A 19,843-nucleotide genomic window follows, 5' to 3' on the forward strand; every position below is an offset into this window, starting at 1 on the left:
GTAAACTGTGACAGAACTATCCCTTTTTAAAATGTATACATTACATAATCTACGACAAAATTAAAAATGTTTACTAATGTAAATAACTTCAATTAATAATAATAGTTAAATTAAAATATAAAAATAATTGTTTTATTTAAATTTAATAGTTTAAATTTCAACTCTTTTAAGAGAGAAATTCTATGATTTGTACATTACTCGAATCATCGTAAGGAAATTGTCCTGGGGAGTGTAACGCTTGCGTGGAGCTAACACTATACACGTCAGTTTTAAGCAAGTGTTATTTGGAAACTCAGTATATTTTTAAAAAAGTTTTAAAAGACCAAAAAATTTTTTGAATGTTATATTATTTAATGTTATACATTATAAATACAATATACATATATATTTTATTTTATTTTATTTTTTTAAACCATGGAAAAATGAAGACATAGATATACTGGGAATAAAAGTTCGATTTTAATTTAAATACATTGTGTGCAAGACTAGATACAATAATAATTTGTGTGTTTCCATATACTATATTTTCCCATCGGCAATCCAAGGTCGAACGTACTGACCGATTTTACGGTAAACTTTCAAGATCGATAATATTTATACATGTGTATATACCTACATTTATTTTATAAGTATCACCGATAGGTTAAATGCGTTCGTTGAACTCCGAACAATAATAATTATTTTTTTAACAAAATTACTGTCCTCGCGAGAGTAAAGATACAAATAGATCGAATTTTTGCACGAATGTAATATAATAACTATATTTCCAATCAACTATATATATGCTGGTTTAATTAATTTATCAATCACGTCCACTATTATATACGACTGTGCAGGTATATAGATATATATATACTATATACCTAGCTACCGCCAATCGAGTTTTTAAGTTTTAACGACCTAAAATTCAAATATTATTATTCTAATCGACCTACATAATTTTAAAAATAATTAACATAAAATATATTTTAGAAAATAATCCAAAAAAAAATCACCAACATTAAACTAAATTAATTTAAAACGATAGAAATTGTATATGCTATAGTATGCTAATGAAAACATCGATATTTTTTACAATTCAATACACTATTGGATATTCAATAACTTGAATATCGCAAACACTAATATAATCAGTATTACGAATAGGTACATATATTTTACATAAAAAGTAATAATAATGACTAATACAACTAATATAATATATATGCGATATTGCGTCAATAAACAAATACAAGAAATTCTCATGCAATATTTAAAAATTGAAAAAACAATTCCAAACTTGACTTTTGATAAAGTATACATTGTAGGTAATTGTTTACTTCTGTAATCATTGCACTTATAGTTTTACTGCTGTAACAGTGATTTAACATGCATAGTACGTTATCGTTGTACAACACAACCATAGTGTAGATTCTCACGAGAATCTACTCAACCGGTTTTTTGCGTAAATTTCCAAAAAAAACATGCTTACGAGTATACATTTTTCTATACCTAGAACGGAGTTTTTTTCCTAGTCGTCATTAGCTGTACATTGTCCCAGTTAACAAAAATCACACATTCGATTATATACCCGTTCAATTATATTATATAGCTTACATCAATCAAATAAAATATTTTTTGCATTTCCAATATAATTATAATAATGTGTAATAAACCATACATATTTATACTACATTATTAAGGCATTTAAAAATAAAAATTATAATATTTCAACGTCAAAGAATGCAACATAGAACATAATATTAAACACTAATTAAAACGTAACGATAATTATTATACCTAATATTAGATTAAGTTAATATTATATTAATAATATTAAAAATGCATTATTTCGATAGCCGCGTGCAAAAATAGATACAGCATAGTTACAGTCTGCAGCAGTAGATATTAAAAACGGATAATTAATCAATATTGTAAACTTGAGCGAGAAAATCTTGTAAATAATATTATAACCAATCTGAATTAACCGTCTGAGTTGATAGTGATAAGTAAATAAAAAAACGACCTCGAATAAAATACCTATATGCACATATTTTTACAACTGATAATCAATGGTGTTACGATAAAAAATGTTAGGTGTATATAAATAATTATAACCTGGAACACGATATATACGAGAACAACACCGACAAAAGTTTTATTTTTTTTATCGATCTTTGTATCTATATGTACATTCAAACACTACGTATTAAAGCACAATATAACAACATACCGTTGTCCGAATGAAAAATTGTTCATGAAATATTCAAAAATATATTTACGATCAATATACAATTGAATGATTATAATTTAATATAAACACTGACACACAGTAGCAACGGTCGACCTTTATGAAATATACACGTGTGACACCAATCACCATGGTATATTTTAGATTCTGAAAAGAAATCAGAGCAATAAATGTATTGGTTTTACAATGATGTATTGACGTGTATTTTAATTTTGTTTGGCTTCACCATTATAGGTCCCAGTATATCGTCAATTTTTAATTTTGAGTGTGGTTTTTAGTACTTATAAACAATTACAAAAAACAAAAATATTTGAGAAAAACTAGTTTTCGACAACATTTATTTTGTTTTTTTTTTTATAACCATAGAAATTGAAAAATTTCACCTAAATCTAATATTAACATTTTTAGGTAAGGTAAAAGTATTTTATTATATATTATTTTTTTTTTAATATTTTGAGTCTTGGACCTTTTGAGATATTTTAAATTTACTAGATTTTTACTATTTTTTCAATAAATTTATAGTAAAATATTTGTATGCAAATCAATATTATTAAAATTAAATTCGTTCCTCATAAGTTGTTCTTACAAAAATTAAAAAATATTGAAAGTATAGTAGCAACTTCTCTTTGTAACTGTATGAAGTTTAAATTTTGGAAAATCATAAAAACTCGCAAGTTATTTTGTAACTATAAATGTATACATATATAGGTTTAATTAAATACTGACAAGCTGTATTATCTCAAAAACATTTTACTTGTGTAATATTTATCATTAAAATAAAATTTAACTTTAACGCATCAATTACAGTGACCTACTCGATGACGATGTTCACTCAAAACCTGTACAGCAAAACAATTACTCAGTTTTTGTTATTTTGTAAAACTATAGATACCACACAATACCATTAATCTGTCCATAATATTACATCATAATAGAATAATAATCATGCAAATGATTTACTCGCGTCCAAGATTGAGCGACGTCTAAAATACCTAAATAATGTACGAATATTATATCTATATAATATACACACTGCCCTTAGGCTTTCGGTTTTCGAATAATAACAAAAAAACAAATTATATGGAAATTATTCAAAAGCTCAGTACCTATACAATATATATATTATATCAAATGGGATATTGCACAATACACACATAATATAACGTATTCATCATTGAAATTTTACTATCCCCACGATTACATATACCTGCGGTGAATTTCGAAGATATATATAATAACTGTTGCTTTTATTTTTATATTTGTGTTAGTAATGCAGAATCGAAACAAGAACCGATTTTTCTCGTTTGCATTTGACATTTGATAATATATAATATATATTATTTCCTACCGGACCTACATCGTGTAGACATTTGACTCCTAGATGGCTATATCCGATAGTCAGGTACTAGTTAGATACCAATCGCATGGTGGTTATATTACACATGTTACATGTATCATGTATTTCTTCTTTTCCGACATGTGTATTAATTGTAAGTACATACATAATATGCGTTTCATATCTTTGGAGATACAATACGTCGTTATTTTTCACACTTTTTAAAATGAATAGAAAGAGAACGTAAATGGATCATTTTTCGACCTGAACAACGCTAGTATCATTGGACAATAATAATTACTCCTATGTATAGGTTAGATATTTTCAAAAAATATATATATTAGCTGACCCGGCCACGCGTTGCTTTGGCTATTATAACTTATAACCCGTTGAGTTAATGCTATACTAAACTATTAATAACTATTTATACTAAACTATTTATTTACTTAACCAAAATCTGGTAATTCTTTCTCTCTCATATATTTATTTTATATATATTTAATCTAGATATGAATTATCCAATATTTTAAGTTGAACCAAATCATAAGCAAAATCAAAATCAAAATCGGTAGTGTACCTACTTTTAGAGCACATTACTCACACACACATTATATACTCGTTGTAAAATTAATTTAGATATATATAACTATATAAGATGTATGTGTAATAATTGTGTATACTACAATCTACATTTATTTTATACAACATACAGCATAAATGATATTCCGTATTACAGCCTGCATTTGAGATAAGACTTAGAACTTAACAAAAAAATGGACAAATAATAGTTTCATCTCAATGTATTATGAATATGTTTACTTTCAATTTGTCGGTTATTATTATTATTATTTTTGTTCAATGTATTTAACATAATATTTACTAAGCTGCAGCTTATGTAATACTACAATAATCGTTAGTTATAAATTATAATTATTTATGTTTTATGTTTATATAATAACAATGCATTCAATGAGTCATTATATTATACTATTCTAGAAAATATCTTATAAATTCGAAATTAATTTATGTATTTTAAAAATTTCAAGTTCTGTATTATTTTAATTATAATAAACAAATCATACCTGTAGTACATTATAAATGCCAAAGAATTTTTTAAAATAAACAATTGTATAATATTTTTAGCGAGATATTTTTAAATAATAATAACAATATCATTAATCAATAATCATTAATCACAATCAAAAATTATTAGCCATTAAATATTTAATGTATTATTTAACTAAATCCCACTACACGTAAAGTATTTGTATTTGTGGTTATAATAATTATTTGAAGAATAACAATTTTTAAATCATATAATCGACGTGATTTACAACTAGTCTTCTATTATTTGACCACATCTCTAACATACTAACAATTCATCATTAGAACGAATAATTAAGCATTTAATTTTATATCTTGAGAAAATGATGTATTATTGAAAACATAAATATAGTAATTAAAAAATATATTTTTAACATATTTTTGTTGAAATGTAGTTATGGTTTTCTTGCATAGAGTTCCAAATAATATTTGGATAAAATAATCATTGAATAAATATAACATAATTCATGAATACATAAACATAACCCATACACACATTATACCGAATAGCTATTTAAGTCAATTAAAAGCCGATTTACTTTTACATTTCATTGTATAAAATAATATTAATATATAACCATGAAATAAGTCATCAAAGATAAATAAACCTACGGTTTAATAAAGACAATTTTAAAATACTTTCACTGCGGCTAGGACATATACCTAATATTAAACAAAACAAAATTATGAAATAAAGCACGTTATTGCATACATTTATATGATTTAAGCACATAAAACTTATTTTCGAAGGATAGATTTTATACATTTTGCATGCATATAATTATTTTAGATTTTTTTATTACACATCACTGATCATTTTTTTTATGGTTCAGTCATATCCTTATTTTAGATTCTAAGGGTTATATTTTAAATGCAAGTCATTTATAAATATGTTGACTTCGATTACAAGTAGAAAATATTACGAAACAAAACATCAATTTAGGACGACTACGGTGGTATAGATAACTAAATGATTTCTTTTATTAAATGTGTATTGTTTATAAAATTATTATGCAAATGTCAATAGATTTAATTTAACAATATTCAAAAAATTATTTTTTTCTCTATCAATAATATTATTTTTTTTTTTTAATATCGCGTATAAAAAGTAAAATAAAATAAAATTGGAAATATGAAATAGCTACATTCAAAAGTGTCGTTTACCCGTGAAATTATGTGACCAGTTATGGTTACCCTTACCTTTCTTGTATCATCTCGTTAAACGTTTTACTCCTTTTCCGGAACCCATCGTCCAACCTATCCGTTTCAAATTTCTTCACCTCAACTAGTCGCTCAATGATGTGCTCCTGTTGTTTTCTCCTATTACTTTTCCAATTGTCCAAGTCCTGTGAATAAATATAATAATAGTGTAATAGTTAGATATTATATTATATACATATATACGTTCGTTACGATCCGCACAACAATAATTGTTACAATACTAGTTGTCATATTACCGCTATTATTATACTGCAGAGCTACTGAATATCGTGATTCTATCACTTTCATAATATAAAAAAGATAAGTAGATTTACAAATTTATAATACATACAATATTGCCATTCCACAACAAATTAGAATACTTACAACATACATAGATGCACATATATACACATAGCACCTAACCTAACCAACGACCATATTATAATTATAAATTAATCTATAAATATACATAAATAAATTATATATTTATTTTAGAATAATAAAACTTGAATAATTTACATATTTTTTTAAAAAAAAAAAAAAGAAAAGAAAAAAAGCCAATAGGTACTATCTTAATGTTTATTTCAGTGTCCTTTTTATTTATAATAACCAGATATTCTTGATTTTTGTTTTATATGTTTAAATTAAGAATGAGATCGTATAATTTAAACAATGATCGAGTTTAATAAAACTAATAAGAACTTATAAATTATTAATTAACTGACATTTTTCAGATTAATAATATCTACCTAGATATGTATATATTATTTAATAAAATTTAATTTGAAAACCTAACAAGTTTTGTAAGAATTTATTTTTATTTTTATCATTTTTTAAGCTACAACGGTACATTAAATTGTAAGCAGTTTTTATTACATAATAATGAATTAATATTATAACAGCAGCTCACCGATTGCCAGTCAGCATCAAATTCTTTTGGTTTTGGCTTGACGACCACTGCAGCCGTTTTGTTCAGCTGGTCTTGCGCCGAACGATAGAGATCGGACGGTGCCAGCTTGACAAACTGCAGTGGAGCCGGTTTCATGGACGACATCATCGGATCACCTATAAACACATAATAAAACCATACATTAACAATTTATTATATTATGCTGAAATTGCAATAATTTGTAATCTCTAAATGAAACGCATGTGACATGGTACATAATACATTATAACCACGAAAATTTAATTATTTAAATTGAGAATCTACAACAAAACATTTGGATGAAATCAAGTATCAACACATAGAAGCAAACGAAAAATTATTGGTCCGCCCTGTGTACTACGCGTTCTAAACACACGTTTGTACATCAGATATGGTTGTTACTTATTAGTTAAAACTTATAATATGAATAATAAACAACCATGTACTCAGTACTGTACATATGAGATATTATTTTCAAAGTATGCAGATAGCATAACAAGCTAAACAAACAAGAATAATTTAAAATATTCACTGCATCATATTAAACAATTTAACGTCGATCCAAAACAAGATTTGCACACAAAAATTTTATACAGGGCGATTTACCCAACATGCTAGAGAGCGTCACTCTCCTTTTTTTAATAATACATTTATCAATTTTATGATATTCGTAATTTAATTTTTAATACAATTTAAGACCATATACTTTTAAATTACTAAATTTCTAAATCATTTGTATTACCTATTATTATATTATTAAACCTTATGGTTACCAAATATTAAAAAAAAACTATCTTTGTTTTAACTCGTATTTCATCGTACAAAATGAATCACCATTAAATTCAAATTTAAGTATTTAACACATTTCTTACAATTTACTTCTCAATGACGAAGTACCTAGTCGACACCTAGTGAGCAGCAGAGCAGTAATTGATAGTTGCATGATTTTTTTAAAAAAATTGTCTAACCTATGATTATAAAGTATTAAGCATTATACTTAAACCTTAATAAGCACATAAAATTTAACAACTTAGAAATAATTCGTTAAAAATTAGATTTAGGAATAACCGACATTAAAATTTTCATAAAAAAATCGGTAGATATAGTATACTAGATAAATGTAAATAAAACATATTGATAGTTATGGAAAAAATAAGTATGAATCACCAAAGAACACGCCTTAATAATGATGACATAAGAAATTCAAATATTTTAAAATATGGCCCTGTAATAAATAATACATAACAATTTTGAAAACCATATTTTGAATAGGTACCTAAATAAATAATCGAAGGAAAAATGGGAGTAAGCAGACTTAAAAAGCCACCCTTTATTACGCTCATAAAACCCGTCGTATAGGGCCACACCAAATGAATTACCATGGATATGCATATTAGTGGTACTTACACCAGGTATATTAGGTAGCCGGTAGCCGTACGCTTATATACTGACTGCAGCAAAAACTCATTACAAAAAGTCCAAAGCCTTTCTCTATTCCGCGTAAGCATAATATATAATACTCAACATATACATCACACGCATTGACTATATTTACGCACTTTTGAATTTGTTTCCAGGTCATTTCATGTGTAGATAATAGCTGATATATATTGTATAGGAGCTAAATATACCCTGTACACGACGCGTACATGTCATTCGCTTCGGGACACTCGACACGTTGGCCCTATATATGTAGATATATAAACGGTATATATACCGTGACGTATAAGACCACTCGATAAATTTCGTTTGCTACCTCGAGGGCCATCGAATCGACAACCTTGTATGTGTCGTACAGTCAACGAGTGCTGCGGTTGGATATATAATATATATATATATTATAGTATACATACTTATATACAGTATACAATATACATATATACATCGTTTACATGCACATTCAACTATTTTTTTTTTATTATAATTATATACAGTTATTATAATTATCATCTAGACGACTTTTTTTTTCACACCGTCGAGACTTGGGTACCTACCCATGCACACAGAGGTGATATATACATATACTATCCGGGTGATATATGAATTAAACGATTTTTTTTTTCAAACCACTTGTATTATATTATTATGATGTAGGTACGTCATATTATACAGTTCTTTATATTGAAAAAAATAAATAAATTACCACAGTTTAACACATTAACACATTCGGTGGGTGTAAAAACGTGAATGTTCCTATAGGATAGGTATATATAGTTTTATTTGCCGCACGCATGCATATAATATTTATATAATATACGATATAGTACCTATATACGTACATAATATAAGACCTCGCGCAGTGTCTTGATTAATTGGATTCAGCTGTTCGTGTAGATACAATTTAAGATATATATATTTCTATATTATAATATATACGTACAGCCGTTCTGTCAACTCAAATGCATTGGTCACGTTCTTTTTTATACGGTTTATTTGCAATAACGCACCGAAATCACATATAGTATGAGCGTTTTACAGTGATAATAACACAACCCAACATCACTAATTTGAACCAGAGGATTTTATATTAGATAATGTAATGCAGTTGTCACTCTCCATGATCCATGTAATTTGTAGTTTTAGTAAGTACTAAATATAGTAATAAACCTTAAATCTCTCATATTATGTATATTTTGCATCGTTATGATAGGGGAAGTTTATACCTACTACCTAATTGTTATATATAATTTACAATGTACATGTACCTACCTAGTCCAGTTAAATTTTTTTTTTATAGTTTGGCAATGTGTTACTATATAAATCTTTTAATCAATATGTTATAACTACAATAATAATAAATATTTTACCGAATTACCAAAAAATGTATCTAAACTAATTTGTATGTTACAGAAGTGTTCTAAAAGTTTAATAAATTCGGAATTTGTCAAAATATTGGTAAACAATAGAAAATAAAAACAATTAGCGATGATTTAACTAATTTTCGTAATTCAATCAGTTTTAGAAAACCACGACAAAAATCAAAAACTAAATAACTGTACTAGGTACTTGTGTACATTTATAAATTTATTTATACGTTATCATGCATTAGTTAAATGAAACTTATTGCATTATTTTACAACTATATATATTTAATCTAAAGGCTTGAAATTAATAACTATTAACTTGACTTATTATTTATTTCATAATTTTGATTTACATATTAGTATATATTATACTATAATATAACTCACTTGTTTTTATTTTTTACGATTTAATATGTATTCTTCGACAAATAACTATATATTATATTGAACTGAATAGTAAACAGACTATATAAACTGTGTCTAATTAGCAACACACATAGTGAACAATCCACTTTAATAAAATATTTTATATGATATAGTTATTTGTATATTATATACAATTCATTTAAAAATTAATATTAATAAATAAGTTTTGTTATAGGTATTCTTGACGTTTTTAAATTTTTCAAAATACGATAAATTATTCTTGTATTCAAACTGTATATTAAAACATAAAAACAGTTGATAAAGTCAAAGACACTATGCTGATTGCCAAGGTGAAGAAAGCGATACAAAAACAAAGTGCCCAACACCCAACCACCGTATCCTGTCCGTATATTTTCTTTTATTTGCATCCTACATTTCTACCTAATGAAACACCTCGTAGTAAATTTTATGCTTGATTGAATATAGATGATTTTAAATTTAAATCTAACCAACGCGTGGCAAAACAGATTAATAAAATAAAAATATTTTTTTATTTTTTGTAATCATAATTTTAAACAGTTCAAAAACAATTAAAAATTTACAGTATTTTCTTATTTTTTTAATATTATATCTTAAATTTAATTTTCCACTATAATATAATAATATACAGTACATACATAGATATATATCTGCTATAAAAACGAGTTACAATAATCATAATATTAATATAATATGATTACATTTTTAGATACTTTAATTCTTTATTAGTAATCGTCAATTTGATTTTCGACCATTTCAAATTTAAGAAATAAATTATCTCAAAAACAAACTGTTCAATCAATACAGTAACTATAGATTTAAATAGAGATTTTTAAACATGAATTCAATTTCTATAAGAAAATGCCACATAAATTGTTTGTAAAATCAATTCCACATAAGAATGAACCATTCAAACTACAGTCATTATAGAGAAACTGAATTTTTGCACGATATAAAAGACAATATTTTTTGTGTTGTATAAACTGTATAGTATTGTCATTTATTTAAAATAATTAATATACAAAAATTCCAAGTTTAATAAATATAAAAATAACTGGTTTTAATACAGTAAAAATGTTATCAAATTAGGTATATCAAAAAAAAATTAAAATTCAACGATGCATTAAATATTTTAATCTTCTTTATTTATTTATTTAGTTTCTAAACTATAAGACTGGTTCTGTTTCACGTTAAACTATTTGCCATAAAATTTCGCAACAACTAAGAATGGTACTGACATGAAACCACTTGTAAGTTAGGTACTATAAATTAATATTTTAAAATTTTTATTAAAATTGTAATTAAAGTTAATTATATATTTTATATGTTTATAGTTTATATACTAACATGTATAAGCTTAAAAAGCAGATGTGTGATGTCTTGTTAAAAAATTTTAATAACCTTAAAACAAACTATTTAGTCATGATAATTCAACTAAAAAAGGATATTAAATCCAAGGAAAATATATAATGTAATATATATCCTAGTACCTACATTTTTTTGCTTTCTCTGTTAATGATGCATTACGCGACCACTATCAACATTTAAATATTAATCTTTTAATAACTTCTTAATGAGATTCGTTACATAATTAATAGGTATATACGACAACAACATTACCGTGGTTGAGTATTTCTTTTCTTTAAGTTTTACCTATTTTGCACGTCATATAGTGCATCATTTACAATTATCTAACAATAATAAAACTTAAAAGTGCATGCAAGCTTGATATTAATAAGGAGTTTTTCTTAATTAAAAATCTACGTATTCATTTTATGACATTGTATTAATATACTTATAGATAAATCATTTTACATACACACAAATTAAATACACCTAATCCAAACAATGTTTTGTAACATTTAAAACTAGTCATGTAATATCATGTCAATAAGTCATGTTGTCAGTAATAACAAATAAATAAAATTTTTAACTTATTACTCAGTTATATATACAATATAATATGTATAAAATAAATAGCAAACATAATAATATACAAACAGAATATACTATAAAAATTAATTTATGAAATATTATTAAATATACTTAACAATTTAAAAGATAACGGAATAATTTCCATAATAATTTATATCTAAAAGTATATACCTATAATAATGATGATAATTTGACTTCAGTTATAATACTTCAATTTAAATACTTTACGGAACACATCATTAGTTCGAAATATTACACGAGTATTATTAAGTTATAGAGGATAATTTTTAGAAAACACCCAAATATTGTTCTATATAATTTTATTATTCGTATACATCTCATACTTTAATAGATAGGTACTCTGAATACGATTTGTAATCGTTTTCGAAAAATAACGTGAGATTTTTTCTTTGTTTTTTTTTTTATGATACAATAATAATGGCATATAATGATTATACTATTACATTAACTTTCGCTTTTTAAAACCATAATGAATCAACAGCAATGACAAAACTGTATTTTAGTTTATTATTCAACATCCGATTTAATTCAAAATTTCCCAATCGAGTCATTACTAACTTACACCTGTGCTGCTTTGCTGTTAAACAAACTTTAAAACCAATTGTTACAAGTAAGGAACGCAATAAATTACTTAGACCGTACCAGTGTACCATTAAAACAAGAATAATACCTATATTAGTAGAAATAACTATACTAATATATACCTACTGTAAAAATAATGATGTATGTACAAATTAGGTGTATTTTAAACAAGAGTATAATGTGGTCTAAGTTTGTTTGAAATGTATACAATAATTTGTATAATGAAGACTGCTTACCGGGTCGTTTTATTATGTCTAACAACAACCGACCTCGTTTCCAAATTTTTACGGAAATGCACGAAAAAAAGAAAATATTCACATTTTTCTTGAGGCTAGCGTGCCCGTGAAATTATATTAAACGGCCCGTTTAACACCAATCCAACTGTAGGCTACATGCAACAGATTTTATAACATAGCCTCGTTTCCAACAACAAACCGTTTATCAGTTTATTATTATTATTATTAATTTTTTTTTATCGGATTCGTGGTCTTACAACGACTGCTACGTCGTGACACACGTTGTTAAGTCATAACGATGATGGCAAACACTGCTGTAAGTTATTATAATACAAAGAAGGAGCGGGGAACAAGAAAAGCAAAATCCAATTTAAAAACGAAAAACCAAAGTGTGAATGTTCGTTCAATGTTTCGTTCGTTTTACTACTGAACGCATTAGTCGTTATATTCGTCATTGTCAAATCCGGAAGTCGATTTCCACCGGGAAAAAAGTTATGTAAAAAAAAATAAATAAATAAAAAACAAAATAATAGGTTTTATACGTGAAACGGCAAACGCAATAAATAATAAAAATAACAATAATATAATATAATAGTACATCATAAACTTGTGGAACACATTATACGAATGACATGCGATGTGCGTGTGTGTGTATGTGTGCTGTATATATATAAATTATTAAATGTGTGCGTGTGGTAAGAGTTCAATGCGATCGGACGTGTATTACTTATACTCGTAATACATATTTGTTGCCGTGTGGTTGACCTTGTCGACGACAAAATGAGAAACCCTGTCAGTGCTACCGTTCCGTTCCGGTGCGATGGGTTTTCGGGTGTTCGCCAATAGGTAGGACGTAGGTATAGGACGTGAAGCCCCGTAGGTCTATGTATACGTATATGTATAATAATAATAATAATAATAATTGTAATGATGGTACAAGAAAGGAATGAAAATAGAAAAAACACAAAACTATCGAAGAAAAACGGAATCGGCGTGTGTACCGCCGTCGTCATCGTTTTTCGAGGCATCTCTGTCAAAACAACAATAAAATAATATGCGTACATAAGTATAAAATTTGAATTTCCCAATTGTGTATTATTACAGTACATTATACATAAACACTCAGCAAACGAACGTTTTAGCGTACGCGGACATTATCCCGTTATAGTCGTTATACGAATAAAAGCAATAGCGCGTCGCGGTCGGTCTTCTCCAAAGCGCTGGCTCGATGTAAGGTTTTCTGATAGAAAATTAAACGAAGTCGATCCATCACTTCTTTAAAAATTACATGGTGCCCAAGCCGATATAATGGCTGTGACGTTAGACTGTCGTTCAAGGTCCATCGGAAAACAAACGACTGTACTTTTGCTAATAATAAATAATAACAGGTCAAAGTCGAGTTTCCACTGACCATCGATGCAATTATATGAGTCCTATTCGAGGGCATATAAAATATATAATCGTAAAGGATTTTATTGACGACACGATTCAAGCTCGTCGGTAAATATATAGGTTATATGGGCATACAGACCTTGGTTGCAATTATGTTTTTCATTTTCAGTTATTGATCGAAACGAAAAAAAAAATGAAGTAACATAAGTGTGTTAATTATAGCACACTAAAGTATGATCTATCAGGACTCAAATGAATACAATATTACACGACGCGGATTTTTGTAATATATTTCCAACCCTAATAGTTTCCTGAGACACTTTGCATAATTTAAGATGTCATTGAGCCATGCAATTATAATTTATTAAATAGTTTAGCCTAATAAAATATTAATATCGATAATAAAAATTTTACCTGCATAATAAATACCTAATGAAATAACTATACGTAATATGTGTATGCAATAATTATAACATTATTAATTACGTAAAACGGTTTTTTCTAATTATAGATCGAATAAAATATTAAAGTTCATCTACTGAGAAACATTTTATTAATAGGTTAGTTAAAATTTAATTCATACAAACACATAATGTATTATTAAATTTAGAATGGTTTATCGTAAAAAAGATGTAATCATAGATAAAGAATTAAGTCCGTTTAACAAGATTAAATACAACAAACATAATATAATCCGGCTAATATAATAACAGTTCACCTGTTTTAAAAGACGTCAGACATGATAAAAAATTATAGTTATAGCTTAATTCACATATCCGCAGTATAATAATAATAATTACGGTGCTTAAGAAATATCTAATAATATTATGATAATTAATTTATTGTGATAAATTAAATAACTAAGTATACCACATCGACACATAATATAATAAAAATATGAATATTAAATTTATTTATTTAATATTTTTTAATTTTAATTTTTAGTTACAGATGTATATTTAAATATTTAATCAAGTATGATGATTGATAAGCATGTTGCTTTAATGCTTTAAAACTTTATTGACTAATAATGCAAACCAAGGCATTAGTCAGATCTTTGTCCATAAATCTGTAATAATTTATATCTGATCTCTTTTTTTCGTTAAAATCCACCTACGCCAAACATCAATTATACATACTTAATTGATATAATAACCGATTTGGCAGTTGATTGTTAATAAAATGATTACAGATTTATACTTGATAATACTTGCTATACATTAAGTCCAATAACTATATAGTGTGCTCGTCATATTAATAGTTACATGTATTGAATATGTAGGTATTTTTTATTAGTTTTAATTTATCAAATAATTAATATTTTATTTTACATTTTTGCATTAACTTTAAGTATTTTGTAACTACAATGTACAGAAACATAAAAATTCAATAAAGAACTATAGTAAGAATAGGTATATGTACTCGTATATAATAATAATTTATTTAAGATATCAACTATTCACAGAAAACAGAAAAACTTAGAATTTTCTAATCGCTATAAAATATATAATACACGTAAATATAATTTATACTATGAGTATAGTCTATAGTCGGTATACCTACTACCTATATTAGAATAAATTAGTATTACATCATAATTACATTGTATCTAATACATTAATCATCTTGCCAAAAGTTTTTTTTTTATTTTCTTAATGATTTTTGTAAACGATATTTTACTGTGTAAATAATTTCTATTTGGTACCTATAATAAACTATTCAAATTTTTTTTTTTTACATTTTTAATATTGTTATATGTTTCACTTTACTGTACTTAAACGTACTTGAATCACAACTTTGTAGAACATTAACCTCGCAATCATTATTAAATGGTTTCTTACATTAAATTTTATTTTGTTTATTTATTCTTTTTATTTAATATTATTTAATATATGATGAGTAAAATATAATTTGTAACGGTTAAATTTTTTTTTCAGTCACCGAATTCGATTACTTAATATGAATGACTATCAAAATTTGCGATGAACACAAAAGTAAGCACTTTTTTATAGAAACCGTAGATCAAAACATTAATTACCTTCGAGACGATTTTTATAAACACATATCATCCGTAAATAAAACTATAGTAAAAAAATAGACGTTATAAATAATAGTCGCGTCTTGGATTCTAGGTATTAAATATTAACTCGGTCATTATTTTTTTATATATATAATATTAACTCCTGTAACCACATTAATACGAATAAACTAGTCTTATTTTTCAAATTTGTTACATACACATCGATCATAGTACTTACAATACGCATATCTTACGTGTGATGACAAACTGACACTCATATTCCGCTATTTTGTCTTTATATTATATACTGACCTGCGTTCATTGTTTCTAATTTTGTTCGTCATACATCGATCATTCTCCGTAAAAGGTAAAAAAAAAGCTAACGGGAAATAAAATGTGTATAAAGAAATTAATGATAACATACAGAACTGCATAGGAAAAAAAATCAGTAAATATATGAAAAAGTTTATTTTTCTATGTACAAGTTGTAGGTACAACGTGAATTAATGATAATATTATATGTACAAGTATGAAGTAGGTACATAGTTTATTACAAATCGTCCTTCGTATGTATACGAAGAATTTCATTTGGTATTGATATATAATCAATCTATGTGTACATATACATTATTACTTCTGCTCCTAGTCATAACTATTCATTTTCAACATCACAAAATTAAAAACTAGTTTTTTCGCCAACGACCAAGCACTATATCATTACATTATTCGAATTTAATACACGTATTATAGTGTGCGAAGGGAGACGCGATAATTCAATACTAGAGCCATGGTAGGACTAACATTGTTATTTGTTATTCGATAAGGTAATAAGGTAATTCAAACATCACCATAGGACATAGAGTTTCGATAAGGAGTAAAACTGCAACAACAGTCATCTGAGGAAATAATATTATGATATGATAGCTATGTACAATATCGTCAATACCTATTATACTTATATATAATATATATTAGTACCGACAGGTACTTATTTAAGAGGCTGAGCAGAAAAATATTTTGTTAAAACAATTTTTTTAATATTTGTTTTATAATTTGATCAATAAAATAAAATAATGACTATTTTGCTAATATTTAAACAAAAAATATAAGGACATTTTGAAGAATCTGCATGAGGTAAGATGTGCGAGAGGCATTTAATGGCCAAGATATAAAAAAAAAAATTATAAATACGGTCGGGCATTACTCGCAAATGATGATTCGTTTACATCCATATGGTTATAACCAAATATAATAATATAACTTACGGAGGTCCCCGCTTCCGATCGCATAAGAAAATAACAGCACGAATTTATTTCCGTTATTACCTATACACAACAATAACACCGCTCACGAAAGAACGGCATGGCGGGGCCCTTACTTAAAAAATCGGAATCGTTAAATATATCGGTCAGTGATGAACACAGTACACTTAGTGTGTGCCATTCGCCAGAAATTATGAATATTTAAAATACGTACACTTGCGTGCATAATAAATCAATGCGTGTTTGGTTCCACGATAGTTGTTTTTTTTTACATTTTAAAATACGTACAATTTGTTTGAATAGCAAAACCATGATGACCGAAGACCCGTCATCACAACAAGTCATTAAAATAATCATAACATGATATAATGTGAAATGTAATATTTTTTAACACATAGGTATTATTTAAAGTATAAATATATACCTGTGCAGGTATTAAGTTTAACAGTACTATATAATATTTACACACGGTTATAATAACTTATGAATAACAAGACAACGTCGTAGCTAAGTCTACAAATTAAATAGATAAATATATGATAATATATTGAGTAACTAAATATTTGAAAAAATAATTGCATATAACCACGACTACAAAATTGAAGTGCAATACGTAAAAATATAATAAGATAATATATAAGATAAAACATACATTATTCACTTTCCAGAACTATCTATAGGTTAATCCATAAGATAGATTATTTAAAAAATAAATAAATCTCCAAAGTAATATCTAAACGCTCTGTACTTCGGACATTAGAAGTGAAATATAATGTCATGATTATCGTGACATACTGATATAATATAGTAAAGTGTAACCTGTATAAGGTACAAAACAATTATTTTTTTTTTTTTTATCACTAAAAGTTCAGCAACTTAAACCCGCAAAAATACTTCCTAAACCGCCTCCTTCCAAGAACAATTGGACATCTTATTTTTTATATCATATATTGGTCATTTATTAGTATTAGCTAATAATATAGCTCAGTATTGTAAATCATTTAATAATTTAATACAAAGATCAAATTATTTAAAACACAATTAATATCATCGGTTTGTATTTTTCCTATACCTATAATAAATAACACTTGTAGTATAACATCGCAGTGACGTGCAATGTATATATTATACGATGCGCTAATTTACAAAGAGAAGTGAACATAATAATATAATATATTCTTCGATACTATTATTATTATTATTATTATTTAAGCACGTGGTGCTTTTTCGTGAAGAGTTTTAGTCTCTCTCGCGTGATTTACGAATACAAACATCAAAAAATTACCATTTCACGCGAATATTACCAATAATTTACGCACGCGCGGTGTAGGACTACAAATTGTTAACATTGGTATGGAGAAGGGGAACCACGGCAGAGCACACCGCCCGCTATCGTGAAGATTACCGCTGTTTCCCTACCGGGAGACGACTCCTACAGAGCAACAGCGTGCCCCCACTAGTGCTAATCCCCCCGGCATAATGTTTACCTATCATCAACAGCAACAGTCTGATAGTAGGCACTACAAATTACGATAAACGACTCCAGAAAAATGCCGTTTCGACCATATACAAATCCCCATTATATGCATAATAATATAATACACCCGGGGAAGTGTGCATTGCTCCAGCCATAATAACGATTATAATAATATTACCAACTAAATAATATATACAAACGTGTATAATATTATATACACACGCGGAGTCGTCCAGCGGATTGCAGTCCATAATAATAATAATAATAAATGCTAATAATCGGTTGTAGGAATGACGGAAACACGTCGAACGGTTTGACCCGCATTCCGCGGTCCAGTGGCGATGGCGGCGATGTACACTGTACAGTACAGCGCATATAATACAGTTTGTAAGCCGAAAAAATATTTACGATTTCTCGCACCCGTTCGTCCGGCGACAAGCAAACGATAGTTATGAATTTATGATGGTGGCGACTGGTAAGAGGTAGAAGTGGTGACAACACAACACGACAGAAGTACAATGCCAAATATTATTTATTATCATTTTGTCGGCGTTTAAACCAGAAAAATCGGTCACCTCTGTCACAAACTGCTTAATGATATTCCATACCCATATACACAATACACCCGCGCCACCAGACCTCCACCACCAGCCTAGATCAGCGATCACGTATATAATTCGCGACGTTCCGGTTCTTGATCATTTTTCGTCCTCATTGTTCCACTATACACACAATACACATTATGCATTATAATATACGTATTTTATGCCACCCGATACGTTACGGTATAATATTTTTATTGTCTTTATACTTAATAGTTTATAATATACATTAAAAAGTATAATATAGCTACTTACATGTAGCCCATACAATATATTTATAAATATTTAATAACCATATGGTTACAC

The 19,843-nt window shown here is 26.9% G+C and overlaps 1 protein-coding gene across 2 annotated transcripts in view; it reads right to left on the bottom strand.

Annotated features, from left to right (window-relative positions):
* The window catches only part of LOC114121781 (LIM and calponin homology domains-containing protein 1), a 53,858-nt gene that overhangs the window by 11,487 nt on the left and 22,528 nt on the right, over positions 1-19,843 (bottom strand). For both annotated transcript variants that reach the window (XM_027984238.2, XM_027984237.2), the window contains exons 2-3: positions 6,784-6,938; positions 5,871-6,016 (exon numbers count right to left, since the gene is read on the bottom strand). In XM_027984238.2, the coding sequence (XP_027840039.2) occupies positions 5,871-6,016; positions 6,784-6,930 (293 nt within the window). In that variant the 5' untranslated portion in view covers positions 6,931-6,938. The remainder of the gene's footprint in view (positions 1-5,870; positions 6,017-6,783; positions 6,939-19,843) is intronic.

Source organism: Aphis gossypii, chromosome 2 (genome assembly GCF_020184175.1).
Source record: "Aphis gossypii isolate Hap1 chromosome 2, ASM2018417v2, whole genome shotgun sequence".
Classification (NCBI taxonomy): Eukaryota; Metazoa; Arthropoda; class Insecta; order Hemiptera; family Aphididae; genus Aphis; species Aphis gossypii.